This window comes from Somniosus microcephalus, chromosome 21 (assembly GCF_052327205.1).
Source record: "Somniosus microcephalus isolate GS21.2 chromosome 21, FLI_Smic_1.0, whole genome shotgun sequence".
Classification (NCBI taxonomy): Eukaryota; Metazoa; Chordata; class Chondrichthyes; order Squaliformes; family Somniosidae; genus Somniosus; species Somniosus microcephalus.
Window position 1 is genome coordinate 3,278,176 of NC_141007.1, and position 15,758 is coordinate 3,293,933.

Genomic DNA, 15,758 nt, shown 5'->3' on the forward strand with positions numbered 1-15,758 from the left:
TTCCTGCCAAAGTGCATAACTTCACACTTTCCAGTATTGTATTCCATCTGCCAAATCTCTGCCCACTTACTTAGCCTGTCTATGTCCCCTTGCAGGTTTTTTATGTCCTCCTCACTCACTACTTTCCCTCCCATCTTAGTATCACCTGCAAACTTTGATATGTTACACTCGGTCCCCTCCTCCAAATCGTTAATATAGATTGTAAAGAGTTGGGGACCCAGCACTGACCCCTGCGGAACACCACTAGTTACTGATTGCCAGTCTGAGAATGAACCATTTATCCCAACTCTCTGCCTTCTGTTAGATAGCCAATCCTCTATCCATGCCAGAATATTACCCCCAATCCCGTGATTTTTTATCTTAAGCAATAATTTTTTGTGTGGCACCTTCTCAAATGCCTTTTGGAAGTCTAAATACACTACGTCCACTGGTTCCCCTTTATCCACCCTATATGTTACTTCCTCAAAGAACTCCAGCAAATTTGTCAAACATGACTTCCCCTTCATAAAACCTGTACCCCTCTGTTCCCCCCCTGTCCCCCCGTCCCCCCCCCGTAACCCTCTGTCCCCCCCCGTAACCCTCTGTCCCCCCCAGTAACCCTCTGTTCCCCCCCCGTAACCCTCTGTTCCCCCCCCGTAACCCTCTGTTCCCCCCCCGTAACCCTCTGTTCCCCCCCCGTAACCCTCTGTTCCCCCCCCGTAACCCTCTGTTCCCCCCGTACCCCTCTAACCCCCCTGTACCCCTCTAACCCCCCTGTACCCCTCTAACCCCCCTGTACCCCTCTAACCCCCCTGTACCCCTCTATTCCCCATGTGGTAAGCCACTGTTATTGTTGTTCACTGTTGTTGTTGTTGTTGCACACTGTTGTATCTATGCATGCCTCAGCTGGCTCCGCCCCTGGCTCCACCCACATGCCCAGGTATAAAGGTGACTGCTCTGCAGCCCCCTGCCTTCTTGGAAACCAGTCAACCACGAGAGGCATGCTCTGTTCTTTGTTAATAAAAGCCTTTTAGTTACTCTCCTAACTCTCCGTCTTTTATGAGTAATTAATAGCGCATCAATTTTATTAACAAAAACAAAATGTCGGCACCAAACGCTGAGCAGCAGGCGCTGCAGCTAACGACGGCACCAAACACTGAGCAGCAGGCGCTGCTGCATGCCCTCAGACCAACATGCCTGGACCTAGACCCTCAAGAGGCGGGTTCATCTACCAAGTTCGCTCAATGGCTGCGTTGCTTCGAAGCTTACCCGGAAGCCTCAGCCGTGACACTAGATGGAAACAAACTAAAAATCCTGGCCTCCAAGGCGGGCCACCAAGTCTACACGCTCATCCAGGACGCGACTACCTACGCGGTGGCTATCAATCTGCTAAAAGGACAATACACACGCCCGGTAAATACGGTTTATGCCAGACACCTCCCGAGATCCCGCAAACAGCAGTCCGGGGAATCGGTGGAGGCATTCCTACGGGCACTACAGATACTCGGCCGAGCCTGCGATTGTAAAAAGGTATCGGCCGCGACACACACGGAGGGACTTATCCGAGATGCTTTCGTTGCGGGCCTCAAGTCCGACTACTCCCGGCAGAGACTGCTGGAGAAGGGCAAAATCGACCTGAAGAAGGCAGTGTCCCTCGCGCTCTCGCTAGACGCGGCCCACCGGAATATGGACGCATTCTCCCCTAACCGCTCCGCACCGTGGACGCCGCAACCTTGGGTCATGGGACCGCCACCCCCCGGCACCAACTGCTGCAGTGATGTCCAAGGGCCCGAAATGTTACTTTTGTGGCCAGGCAAAACACCCCAGAGCACGCTGCCCGGCGAAAAACGCTACCTGCTCTGGCTGCGGGAAGAAAGGACACTACGTCAGCGCCTGCAAAGGTAAAACCGCTAACGCCAGCAGCGCCGCGTGTGAACCGTGGGGGCAGCCATCTTGGACACCTCCAGCCGCGTGGGGATCGGGATCATGGGTGCAGCCATTTTGTCCGCCATCTTGGACGCCTCCAACTTCAATCGCGGGTGACCCGGACTCAACCACCGCCTCGTCTGACGACCACAGCGACTCGCTCGACCATACGCTGGCCTGCGTGACGCTGGACCAATCTCTCCCTCACCAACTGTCCAGGTCCATGATGGACATTACGGTAAACGGCCGCGCCACTACCTGCCTTCGACAGCGGGAGCACGGAGAGCTTTATCCACCCCGACACGGTGCGCAGTTACTCTCTCCCGGTCCTGCCAACGCGCCATCGGATCTCTATGGCTTCCAAATCCCATTCAGCAGACGTTGGTGGCTACTGTGTAGTGACCCTTTCAGTAAGGGGCACAGAATACAAAAATTTTAAACTTCTTGTCCTGTCCCATCTCTGCGCTGCCGTTCTACTGGGGTTGGATTTTCAGTGCCACCTTAAAAGTGTCACATTAGCGTACGGCGGACCCCTCCCCCCACTCACAGTCTGCAGCCAGCAGCTTTTAAATCGCCCGCCGCGCACCATTTGCAGCCTCTCCACGCTTAAAGTCTCACCCCCCCCTTGTTCCCTAACCTCACCCGCGACTGTAAGCCCATCGCTACCAAAAGCAGGCGGTACAGTGCCGGGGATAGGTGTTTCATTAAATCCGAAGTAGCAAGACTCCTGAAGGAAGGGATTATTGAGGGTAGCACTAGCCCATGGCGAGCACAAGTGGTGGTAGTGAAGACTGGCGAAAAACAGCGCCTAGTTATTGACTACAGCCAGACGATCAATCGCTACACCCAGTTAGATGCATACCCACTCCCCCGCATATCTGACATGGTCAATCAGATAGCACAATACCGGGTGTTCTCGACGATTGATCTGAAGTCGGCATACCACCAGCTCCCCATCAGGGCTGAGGACCGCCAGTACACAGCTTTTGAAGCTGACGGTCGTCTCTACCACTTCCTCCGAGTCCCTTTCGGCGTCACCAACGGGGTTTCGGTCTTCCAAAGGGAGATGGACCGAATGGTTGACCAGAACGCGCTGCAGGCCACCTTCCCCTATCTAGACAACGTCACCATCTGCGGCCACGACCAGCAGGACCATGACGTTAACCGAGAGAAATTCCTCCGTACGGCCCAGCGGCTGAATCTAACATACAACAAGGACAAATGTATGTTTCGCACCACGCGCCTCGCCATTCTTGGCTGCGTAGTGGAGAACGGAGTCATCGGCCCCGACCCCGACAGAATGCGCCCCCTTATGGAGCTCCCCCTCCCCCACTGCCAAAAAGCACTGAAGAGATGCCTAGGGTTTTTCTCTTACTATGCTCAGTGGGTGCCCAACTATGCGGACAAAGCCAGACCCCTCATCAAGTCCACCTCCTTCCCCCTGACAGCAGAGGCATGTGCAGCCTTCACTCTCATAAAAGGAGATATTGCGAAGGCCACAATGCACGCAGTGGATGAGTCCATCCCTTTCCAAGTGGAGAGCGACGCATCCGACTTCGCCCTAGCTGCAACCCTTAACCAGGCGGGGAGACCAGTGGCCTTTTTCTCAAGGACCCTCCAGGGCCCCGAGATTCGACACTCCTCTGTCGAAAAGGAGGCCCAGGCCATTGTGGAAGCGGTGCGACATTGGAGGCATTACCTGGCCGGAAAACGATTTACCCTGCTCACGGACCAGCGTTCAGTAGCTTTTATGTTTAATAATAAGCAGAGGGGCAAAATCAAGAACGACAAGATCTTGAGGTGGAGAATTGAACTCTCCACCTACAATTACGATATCTTGTACCGGCCCGGGAAACTCAATGAGCCCCCAGATGCCCTATCACGTGGTACATGCGCCAACGCGCAGGTTGATAGACTGCAGACCCTCCACAATGACCTCTGCCACCCGGGGGTCACCAGGTTCTTCCATTTCATCAAATCCCGTAACCTGCCCTACTCCATCGAGGAGGTCAGGACCATGACCAGGAACTGCCAAATCTGTGCCGAGTGCAAACCACATTTTTATAGGCCAGACAGAGCAAGCCTGATCAAGGCCACGCGCCCCTTCGAGCGCCTGAGCGTCGATTTTAAAGGGCCCCTCCCCTCCTCTGACCGCAACGTGTACTTCCTCAACATAATTGATGAGTACTCCCGTTTCCCGTTTGCCATCCCTTGCCCAGACATGACCAGTACCACAGTCATTAAATGTCTGAATGACCTTTTCGCCTTGTTCGGCTTCCCTAGCTATATCCATAGCGACCGGGGCTCATCCTTTATGAGCGACGAACTCCGTCAGTACCTGCTCACGAGAGGTATTGCTACAAGCAGAACCACCAGCTACAACCCCCGGGGGAACGGCCAGGTGGAAAGGGAGAACGCGACGGTTTGGAAGGCCGTCCTCTTAAACTTAAAATCTAAGGGCCTTCCGACCTCTCGCTGGCAGGAGGTCCTCCCTGCAGCGCTCCACTCCATTCAGTCACTGCTTTGTACGGCCACCAATGCCACCCCCCATGAAAAAATGTTCACTTTCCCCAGGAAGTCCACATCGGGGACCTCGCTACCGACATGGCTGACGTCTCCAGGACCCGTCCTACTGCGGAAGCACGTGAGGTCCCATAAAACGGACCCCCTGGTCGAGAGGGTGAGCCTCCTCCACGCCAACCCCCAGTATGCTTACGTGGCGTACCCGGACGGGCGGGAGGACACAGTCTCCATACGAGACCTCGCACCTTCGGGTGCCCCTGAAACACTACCATTGCCATCCACCACTACCCACAACCCAACTCCTGTAGATGGCATGCCGCAGCCCCAGGGCCCGTCATTGACCACACAACCACTCAATGAGACGCCAGATTCAACGTTGGATGCTGCACCATCACCACGACGATCAGGACGGCATACAAGGCCACCTGATAGACTTACTTACACGAACCTTTAGTACACTTCACCCCGCCGGACTCAATTTTAAACAAGGGGTGAATGTGGTAAACCACTGTTATTGTTGTTCACTGTTGTTGTTGTTGTTGCACACTGTTGTATCTATGCATGCCTCAGCTGGCTCCGCCCCTGGCTCCACCCACATGCCCAGGTATAAAGGTGACTGCTCTGCAGCCCCCTGCCTTCTTGGAAACCAGTCAACCACGAGAGGCATGCTCTGTTCTTTGTTAATAAAAGCCTTTTAGTTACTCTCCTAACTCTCCGTCTTTTATGAGTAATTAATAGCGCATCACCCTGTACCCCTCTATTCCCCCTGTACCCCTCTATTCCCCCTGTACCCCACTTTTCCCCCTGTACCCCACTATCTCCCCCATACCCCTCTATTCCCCCATACCCCTCTATTCCCCCATACCCCTCTATTCCCCCCCGTGCCCCATGTCCCTCTATTCCCCCTGTACCCCTCTATCCCCCCGGTACCCCTCTATCCCCCCTGTACCCCTCTATCCCCCCCGGTACCCCTCTATCCCCCCCGGTACCCCCCTCTATTCCCCCCTGCCCCCCCTCTATCTCCCCCGGTACCCCTCTATTCCCCCCTGGTACCCCTCGATTCCCCCCTGTACCCCTCTATTCCCCCCTGCCCCATGTCCCTCTATTCCCTTCTCCCTCATCAAGCCTTTCCTTAAATATATCAGTGCCGTCTGCTTCATGCACTCTGTGGCAGCGAGTTCCACATTCTCACCACTCTCTGTGTAAGGACATTTCTCCTAAATACTTTATTTGATTTGTTAGTGACTATTTTGTATTATTCCCCCTTGTTCTAGTCTCACCCACACGTAGACTCAGTTTCTCCACATCCATCCTATTGAACTCCTCCATCATTTTAAAGACCTCTATCACATCTCTTCATTTTCCCTTTTCCAGAGAAAAGATCCCGAGCCTGCTCAATCTTTCCTGATAAGTTGCATCCTCTCAATTCTGCTAACATCCTTGTAAATCCTTTCTGCACTTTCCCCAGTTCTTCAATATCCTTTTTGTCGTTTGGAGTCCAGGACTGTGCACAGTACTCCACATGTGGTCTAACTGGAATTTTATATAAATTTAACACTACCTCTCTGCTTTTCTGTTCTATTTCTCTTGAAATAAGCTGCAGCATTTGGTTTGCACTCTTTCTGGCCTTATCAACCTCTGTTCCTACGTTTAATTATTCGTGTATCTGTATTCCCAGATCTCTTTGGTCCTCCATCCCATTTAGCTCATTACCATTAAAGGAATAAGTGGCCTCCTTATTCCTCCAACTTTGTGATATTGAATTTTATTTGCCATTTATCTGCCCACTCTGCAACGTGATTACAGTATGTTATAGAATCTCAGCACAGAAGGAGGCCATTCAGCCCACCGTGCCTATGCCGGCTCTTTGAACGAGCTCTCCAATGAGCCCCACTCCCCTGCCCTTTCCCCTGAGCTTTCTCCCCTTCAATTAGATCTCCAATTCCTTCTTGAAAGTTATTATTGACTTTGCTTCCACCAGCCTTTCAGGTAATACATTTCAGATCATCATTCTCCGCATAAAAAAAAAAGTCTCCTCACCTCCCGTCTTGTTCTTTTGCCAATTATCTTAAATTAAAATGTTCTTCCAGTATATTGGCACAGTCTTCCACATTATGAGTTATAAACCCCGATTTGGTATCATCTGCAAATTTCAACACCATACTGCCAATTCCTGAGTCCAAATGGTTTCTGTATTTGGTGAACAGTAGTGGACCCAGCTCGCGATCCCTGTGGGACATCACTTCCCACTTTCCAACAATCTCAGAAACTTCCTTTAACCCCTGCCCTCTGTTTTCTGTCTGTAACTAGCTTTGAATCCACTCTGCTACCTGACCCGGACTCCGCACGCCCTGACCCGGACTCCGCACGCCCTGACCCGGACTCCGCACGCCCTGACCCGGACTCCGCACGCCCTGACCCGGACTCCGCACGCCCTGACCCAACCCGCACTCAGTGCGCCCTGACCCGACCCGGACTCCGCGCGCCCTGACCTTGACCAGACCCGCACTCCGCGCGCCCTGACCCGACTCGCACTCATCACGCCCTCACCCGACCCGCACTCCACGCGCCCTGACCCGCACACCGCTCGTCCTGACCCGCACACCGCTTCCCTGGATGAGTGCAGCTCCAACAACACTCAAGAAGCTCAACACCATCCAGGACAAAGCAGCCCATTTGATTGGCACCCCATCCACCACCTTCAACATTCACTCCCTCCACCACTGGCGCACCGTGGCTGCAGTGTGTACCATCTACAAGATGCACTGCAGCAACTCACCAAGGCTCCTTCAGCAGCACCTCCCAAATCCGCGACCTCTACCACCTAGAAGGACAAGGGCAGCAGGCGCACAGGAACACCACCACCTCCAAGTTCCCCTCCAAATCACACACCATCCTGACTTGGAAATATATCGGCATTCCTTCATCGTCGCTGGGTCAAAATCCTGGAACTCCCTCCCTAACAGCACTGTGGGAGCACCTTCACCACACGGACTGCAGTCGTTCAAGAAGGCGGCTCACCACCACCTTCTCAAGGGCAACTAGGGATGGGCAATAAATGCTGGGCTCGCCAGTGACACCCACATCCCATAAAAAATGAATGAAAAATAACCCTCTCCCTGCCAGTTTATCTGGGGTTAGTTGAATTTCCCCCATGATTAAGATTCTGTGTTTTTTACTCGTTTCATATATTTCCCTATATATTTTTCCTCCACTTCCTTGCCACTATTTGGTGATCTGTGGAATACTCTGAAGTGTGACCGATCCCTTCCTATCCTTTTACAATAGCAAAATACTGCGGATGCTGGAAATCTGAAACAACAGAAAATGCTGGAAATACTCAGCAGGCCAGGCAACATCCGTGGAGGGAGAAACGGAGTTAACGTTTCAGGTCTGGGACCCTTCATCAGAACTGGAAAAAGCTGGAGATGTAACAGATATTAAGCAGGCGCAGAGACGGGGGTGCGGGGGGGGGGGGGGGCGTTCGGAGGGGAGGAAGGAATTGAAAGAACACACTGTGAAAATGTTGCAAATGGGAATAGCAAAATAATACAGCATGAAAAATGGGGGCAGGGATTATTATCTGAATTGTTGTACTCGATGTTGAGTCCGGCAGGCTGTAAAGTGCCCAATTGAAAGATGAGGTGCTGATCCTCGAGCTTACGTTGAGCTTCATTGGAACAATGTAATAGGCCGAGGACAGAGAGATCAGAGTGGGAGTGAAGCGGAGAATTAAAGTGACAGGCGACCGGAAGCTCAGGGTCACCCATACAGACTGAACGGAGGTGTTCCGCAAAGCGGTCACCCAATCTGCGTTTGGTCTCCCCAATGTAGAGGTGACCGCATCGTGAGCAGTGAATACAGTATACTAGATAGCAAGAAGTACAAGTAAATCGTTGTTTCACCTGGAAGGGGTGTTTGGGGCCCTGGACAGTGGGAAGGGAGGAGGTATAGGGGCAGGTGTTGCATCTCCTGCGCTTTCACGGGAAGGTGCCAGGTGAAGGAGCAGGGCTGTTGGGGGTGATTGAGGAGTGGACCAGGGTGTCGCGGAGGGAGCGGTCCCTTCGGAATGCTGAAAGGGGAGGTGAGGGGAAGATGTGTTTGGTGGTGGGATCACGTTGGAGGTTGCGTAAATGGCGGAGGATGATCCGTTGAATGTGGAGGCTGGTGGGGTGAAAGGTGAGGACAAGGGGAACCCTATCGTGGTTCTGGGAGGGAGGGGAAGGGGTGAGAGCAGAAGTGCGGGAAATAGAACGGACATGGTCAAGGGCCGTGTCAACCACAGTAGAGGGGAATCCTCGGTTGAGGAAAAAGGAAGACATGTCGGAAGCACTGGTGTGGAAGGTGGCATCGTCAGAACAGACGCAACGGAGCCGGAGAAACTGGGAGAATGGAATAGAGTCCTTACAGGAAGCGGGGTGGGAGGAAGTGTAGTCCAGGTAGCTGTGGGAGTCGGTGGGCTTGTAGTGGATGTTTGTCGAAAGCCGATCGCCAGAAATGGAGACGGAGAAGTCAAGGAAGGGAAGGGAAGAGTTGGAGATGGACCATGTGAAGGTGAGGGAAGGGTGGAAATTGGAAGTAAAGTGAATGAAATTGTCTAGTTCAGGGCGAGAGCAGGAAACGGCACCGATACAGTCATCGATGTACCGGAAAAAGAGGTGAGGGAGGGGACCTGAGTATGACTGGAACAAAGAATGTTCCACATATCCCATGAACAGGCAGGCATAGCTAGGGCCCATGCGGGTTCCCATAGCAACACCTTTACTTTGGAGGAAGTGAGTGGAGTCAGAGGAGAAGTTGTTCAATGTGAGAACAAGTTCAGCCAGGCGGAGGAGGGTGGTGGTGGATGGGGACTGGTTGGGCCTCTGTTCAAGGAAGAAACGGAGCGCCCTAAGGCCGTCCTGGTGGGATATGGAGGTGTAGAGGGATTGTACGTCCATGGTGAAAAGGAGACGGTTGGGGCCAGGAAACTGGAAACTGTTAAAGTGACGGAGGGCGTCAGAAGAGTCGCGAATGTAGGTGGGAAGAGACTGGACAAGGGGAGAAAAAATAGAGTAGAGATAGGAAGAGATAAGTTCTGTGGGGCAAGGACAGGCTGAAACAATGGGTCTACCAGGGCAGTGTTGTTTGTGGATCTTGGGAAGGAGGTAGAAGCGGGCTGTGCGGCGTTGGGGGACTATGAGGTTGTCGGCCATGGAGGGAAGATCTCCAGAGGAGATGAGGTCAGTGACGTTCTTGGAAACAATGGCTTGATGTTTGCTAGTGGGGTCATGGTCCAGGCGGAGGTAGGAGGAGCTGTTGGAGAGTTGGTGTTCAGCTTCCGCACGGTAGAGGTCGGTTCGCCAAACAACAACAGCACCACCCTTGTCAGCAGGTTTAATGATAATGTTAGGGTTGGATTGGAGAGAACGGAGTCCTGCAAGTTCAGAGGGAGGTAGGTTGGAGTGAGTGAGGGGAGCAGAGAAATGGAGACGGCCGATGTCACGTCGGCAGTTAGCAATGAAAAGATCTAGAGGGTAAGAGGCCAGAGAGAGGGGTCCAAGTAGAACAAGAAATTAGAAAGCGGGATAAACGGTCAGCCGTGCGGGGGGAAGACTCCTGGTCAAAGTAGTGGGAATGGAGACAAAGGCGATGGAAAAAGAGCTCAGCATCGTGCCAGGCTCGATATTTATTCAGATGGGGGCGTAAGGGGATGAAGCTCAGGCCTTTGCTGAGGACTGATCGTTCGGGGTCAGAGAGGGGAAGGTCAGAGGGGACAGTGAAAACATGGCAGGGGGTGGGATTGGAAGAAGGGATGGGATCAGAGGAAAGTAACGGGGAAGAAGGTTCCGGAGGGGCTTTGGTGTCCAAGAGTTGATGACGCTTGCGATCCTTGACATCAGAAAGGAAGAAAAAAAGTTTTTTGTTGAAGCGTCGGATGAGTCGAAGGATGAAATGGAACTGTGGACCCGGACAGCTTTTAGATAGAGTGCATCGGTGCTGCTGAAGAGAGAGGCCGGGATTGTTCATGTGGCGGCGCATGGCGTTGAGTGTGGATCTCAAGATGCGGCGAGATCAGTAGTTCGAGGAACGATGGATATCGAGGAGATATTTGTAATCCTGGGATTACAAATGGACCATGACCCCACTAGCAAACATCAAGCCATTGTTTCCAAGACTGTCACTGACATCATCTCCTCTGGAGATCTTCCCTCCATGGCCGCCAACCTCATAGTTCCCCAACCCTGCACAGCCCGCTTCTACCTCCTTCCCAAGATCCACAAACAACACTGCCCTGGTAGACCCATCGTTTCAGCCTGTTCTTGCCCCACAGAACTTATCTCTTCCTATCTCAATTCTATTTTTTCTCCCCTTGTCCAGTCTCTTCCCACCTACATTCGCGACTCTTCTGACGCCCTCCGTCACTTTAACAGTTTCCAGTTTCCTGGCCCCAACCGTCTCCTTTTCACCATGGACGTACAATCCCTCTACACCTCCATACCCCACCAGGACGGCCTTAGGGCGCTCCGTTTCTTCCTTGAACAGAGGCCCAACCAGTCCCCATACACCACCACCCTCCTCCGCCTGGCTGAACTTGTTCTCACATTGAACAACTTCTCCTCCGATTCCACTCACTTCCTCCAAATTAAAGGTGTTGCTATGGGAACCTGCATGGGCCCTAGCTATGCCTACCTGTTCATGGGATATGTGGAACATTCTTTGTTCCAGTCCTAATCTGGTCCCCTCCATCACCTCTTTTTCAGGTACATCGATGACTGTATTGGTGCCGTTTCCTGCTCTCGCCCTGAACTAGATAAGTTCATTCACTTTACTTCCAATTTCCACCCTTCCCTCACCTTCACATGGTCCATCTCTGACTCTTCCCTTCCCTTCTTTGACTTCTCCGTCTCCATTTCTGGCGATCGGCTTTCGACAAACATCCACTACAAGCCCAACGACTCCCACAGCTACCTGGGCTACACTTCCTCCCACCCCGCCTCCTGTAAGGACTCTATTCCGCCTCCGCCGCACCTGTTCTGATGATGCCACCTTCCATGCCAGTGCTTCCGACATGTCTTCCTTTTTCCTCAACCGAGGATTCCCCTCTACTATAGTTGACGCGGCCCTTGACCGTGTCCGTTCCATTTCCCGCACTTCTATTCTCACCCCTTCCCCTCCCTCCCAGAACCACGATAGGGTTCCCCTTGTCCTCACTGTTCACCCCACCAGCCTCCACATTCAACGGATCATCCTCCGCCATTTCCGCCACCTCCAACGTGATCCCACCACCAAACACATCTTCCCTCACCTCCCCTTTCAGCATTCTGTAGGGACCGCTCCCTCCGCGACACCCTAGTCCACTCCTCTATCACTCCCAACACCCCTTCCCCTTCACCTCGCACCTTCCTGTGCAAGCGCAGGAGATGCAACACATGCCCTTTTATCCCCTCCCTTCCTGCTGTCCAGGGCCCCAAACACCCCTTCCAAGTGAAACAGCGATTTACTTGTAATTCTTGCAACTTAATATACTGTTTTCGCTGCTCACGATGCGGTCTCCTCTACATTGGGGAGACCAAATGCAGATTGGGCGACCGCTTTGCGGAACACCTCCGTTCAGTCCGTAAGGGTGACCCTGAGCTTCCGGTCGCCTGTCACTTTAATTCTCCGCTTCACTCCCACTCTGATCTCTCTGTCCTCGGGCTATTACATTGTTCTAATGAAGCTCAACATAAGCTCGAGGAACAGCACCTCATCTTTCGATTGGGCACTTTACAGTCTTCCGGACTCAATATCGAGTTCAACAATTTCAGATAATAATCCCTGCCCCCATTTTTCATGCAGTATGATTTTGCTATTCCCATTTGCAACATTTTCACAGGATGTTCTTTCAATTCCTTCCTCCCCTCCTAAACCCCTCCCCCCGTCTCTGCGCCTGCTTAATATCTGTTACATCGCCAGTTTTTTCCAGTTCTGATGAAGGGTCCCAGACCGGAAATGTTGACTGTTTCTCTTTCCACGGATGTTGCCTGGCCTGCTGAGTATTTCCAGCGTTTTCTGTTGTTATTCCTTCCTATCCTTTCTCTTAATCCAGGTGGATTCTGTTTCTATCTCTTTGTTAGTTATGTCCTTTCTTGCTACTGCCTTTGTTATTTTTGATTAACTCAGCTACCCCACCCTACACCTTCCTTCTCTATCATTTCTAAATACAATATAACCTGCGATATTTCACTGCCAATCCTGTCCTGTCTGCAGCCATGTTTCCATTATCACGATTATATTTCCTTACTTCTAATTACTGCCTCTAATTCCCCCATTTTGTTGCTGATGCTCTAAGTTGCTCCACAGGCAATTTAATCTGCTCTTACTTTTCATAACTCCTGCCTTATTTTTATCAGGTATTTTATTATTACTTCCTGTAACCTTTTCTGTCCTCGGAGTATTGATATTATCTTTATCTCTTTTTGTACTTTGTTCTTACCCCTTTTTCTTATCTCTAGGTTACCTAGACCCCACCCCCTTTACTAGTTTAAAGTCCTAGCGACAGCCCTATTTATCCTTTCCGCCAGGACACGGGTCCCACTCTGGTTCTGGTGGAGCCTGTCCCAGCAGTACAGCTCCTTCCTGTCCCAGTACTGGTGCCAGTGGCCCATGAAGTGGAGCCCCTCCTTCCCACACCAGTCTTTCAGCCACGCATTCACCTTCCTGATCAGCCTATCCCTCTGCCAATCTGCCCGAGATTACCACCTGTGAGGTCCTGTTTCCTAACTTAGCTCCTATCTCCTGATATTCCCTTAGCAGGAAACATAACATAGAAACATAGAAGATAGGAGCAGGAGTAGGCCATTCGGCCCCTCAAGCCTGCTCCACCATTTAATGAGATCATGGCTGATCATCCAAATTCAGTACCCTGTCCCTGCCTTCTCTCCATATCCCTTGATCCCTTTAGCCTTAATATATCTAACTCCTTCGTGAATATATTTAATGAATTGGCCTCAACTGCCTTGTGTGGTAGAGAATTCCACAGGTTTACCACTCTCTGGGTGAAGAAATTCCTCCTCATCTCTGTCCTAAATGGCTTACCCCTTATCTTTAGACTGTGACCTGGTTCTGGACTCCCCAGCCATCGGGAACATCCTTCCTGCATCTAGTCTGTCTAGTCCTGTTAGAATTTTATAAGTTTCAATGAGATTCCCTCTCATTCTTCTAAATTCCAGTGAGTACAAGCCCAATCGACCCAATCTCTCCTCATACGTCATTCCTGCCATCCCAGGTATCAGTCTGGTGAATCTTCGCTGCACTCCCTCCATGGCAAGAACATCCTTCCTCAGATAAGGTGACCAAAACTGCACACAATACTCAAGGTGTGGTCTCACCAAGGCCCTGTACAACTGCAGCAAGACATCCTTGCTCCTGTACTCGAATCCTCTCGCTATGAAGGCCAACATACCATTTGGCTTCTTAACCGCCTGCTGCACCTACATGCTTACCTTCAGCAACTGGTGCACAAGGACACCCAGGACTCGTTGCACTTCCCCTTCTCCCAATCTATTGCTGTTCAGATAATAATCTGCCTTCCTGTTTTTGCCACCAATGTGGATAACCTCGCATTTATCCACGTTATATTGCATCTGCCATACATCTGCCCAATCACCTAACCTGTCCAAATCATCTTGTAGTTTCTCGGCATCCTCCTCACAGCACACACGCCCACCCAGCTTTGTATCGAGGACCTCCTCACTGTTCTTTCCTAAGTTGTTGGTCTCGACACAGACCACGGCAACTGGTTCTTCACCCTCTGTTCCATAAACTGGTTCTCGGGTACAATGGGCCTTCACTGGTGTTTATAACCAGGGCTGTTGAAGCCCAGGATGAAGTACTAACCTGGAATCGCAGGTATTGGCTGGAGTCCAGCTCTGCCATCTCCAGCAGTGTTTGGAGCACTCTGCGGTTCGGCAGCCCAAGAACGCTCTGTAAACAAAAGGACAAAGGTCACCATTTCACTTCCTTTCAACCAAGTGTCTGGCATTGTCACACCAAGCAGTGTGGCCGCCTCCCGCCAAGGGCTGAGTCGGACAGTCCAGCTGTGGAGATTTCTAAAATACAATCTCCAACTCACTCCAGTGTCAAAGGAAAACAGTAAACAACGCATGCAGGGCGGAACTAGGCCAATATCCATTAATAATCACTATCCAAAAAAGAGCCACCAAATTTTGGAATCACCTACAAATGAGCAACCCCCAATGCTATCACTACGACGCCCTGAAATGCCAAGAGCTGACCATAAAGAAGAATACCCTCAGTCAACTAGTCCTGGGACTCAATAAAGTAACTAATAACAATACTAACAATAACCAGCCCCAGGACAGTGACAGGGTAACACAAAGAATTCGACCCAACACAATCGTCGCTAAGCAAAAGGAAAAATATCTGTCATATTGGGCAGAAACAACAAAAACCCAAAGCAAACTCAATTGCTACTTGGCCCTAAACAGACAATACAACATAGCTGATTACCTGACCATGGTAAAGGATAACAAACTGAGAAGAACCTTGACAAGGTACAGACTTAGCGAACATAGCCTAGCGATCGAAAAAGGCAGACACAGGCAGACCAGGCTGCCAAGAGAAGACAGGATATGCTCTCACTGCAGTCAGGGAGTAGTTGAGACAGAGATGCACTTCCTCACAGCCTGTGGAAAGTATCAGGGCATCAGAGAGAATTTCTATCAAAAATTCTCACAAATATGCCCTGAATTCAGAAATCTGACTGACAACCAAAAACTCCCATTCCTACTGGGGGAGGAGAGAAGCTGTGTAACACTGGCGGCACACTATGTTACAGCTTGCCATGAACAGAGGGTCAACCAGTAAACTAAGACAAGAGTATATATAAACAAGGCGAGGATATATTTATAAACTCAGGGATATACCTGTTTATACACTGTATGAATGGAACCGCGTTTATGTGTTCAACCATAAATGTATTTTGATGCTTTGGCAACATAAGATGTACCTTATCATGCCAATAAAGCGATTTGTATTGTATTGTATTGTATTGTCTTGGGTTGTGGAGCCAAACGCTTGGGTTTTCAGTTCATTTCAATCATTGGCAAAGGCAATGGCAGAGCCAAAGACTCCTGCAACACCCCCTGACCCTTGACCCCCCCAGTACCCCACCCCTGACCCCCCCAGTACCCCACCCCTGACCCCCAGTACCCCACCCCTGACCCCCAGTACCCCACCCCTGACCCCCCAGTACCCCACCCCTGAACCTCCCAGTACCCCCCACCCGACCCCCAGTACCCCACCCGACCCCCAGTACCCCACCCCTGACCCCCCAGTACCCCCCC

The 15,758-nt window shown here is 51.4% G+C and overlaps 1 protein-coding gene across 1 annotated transcript in view; it reads right to left on the bottom strand.

Annotated features, from left to right (window-relative positions):
* The window catches only part of LOC147102553 (protein HEATR9-like), a 162,308-nt gene that overhangs the window by 13,564 nt on the left and 132,986 nt on the right, over window positions 1–15,758 (bottom strand). Inside the window, exon 13 of the mRNA XM_085964052.1 lies at window positions 14,290–14,376. Coding sequence (XP_085820178.1) covers window positions 14,290–14,376 — 87 coding nt within the window. The remainder of the gene's footprint in view (window positions 1–14,289; window positions 14,377–15,758) is intronic.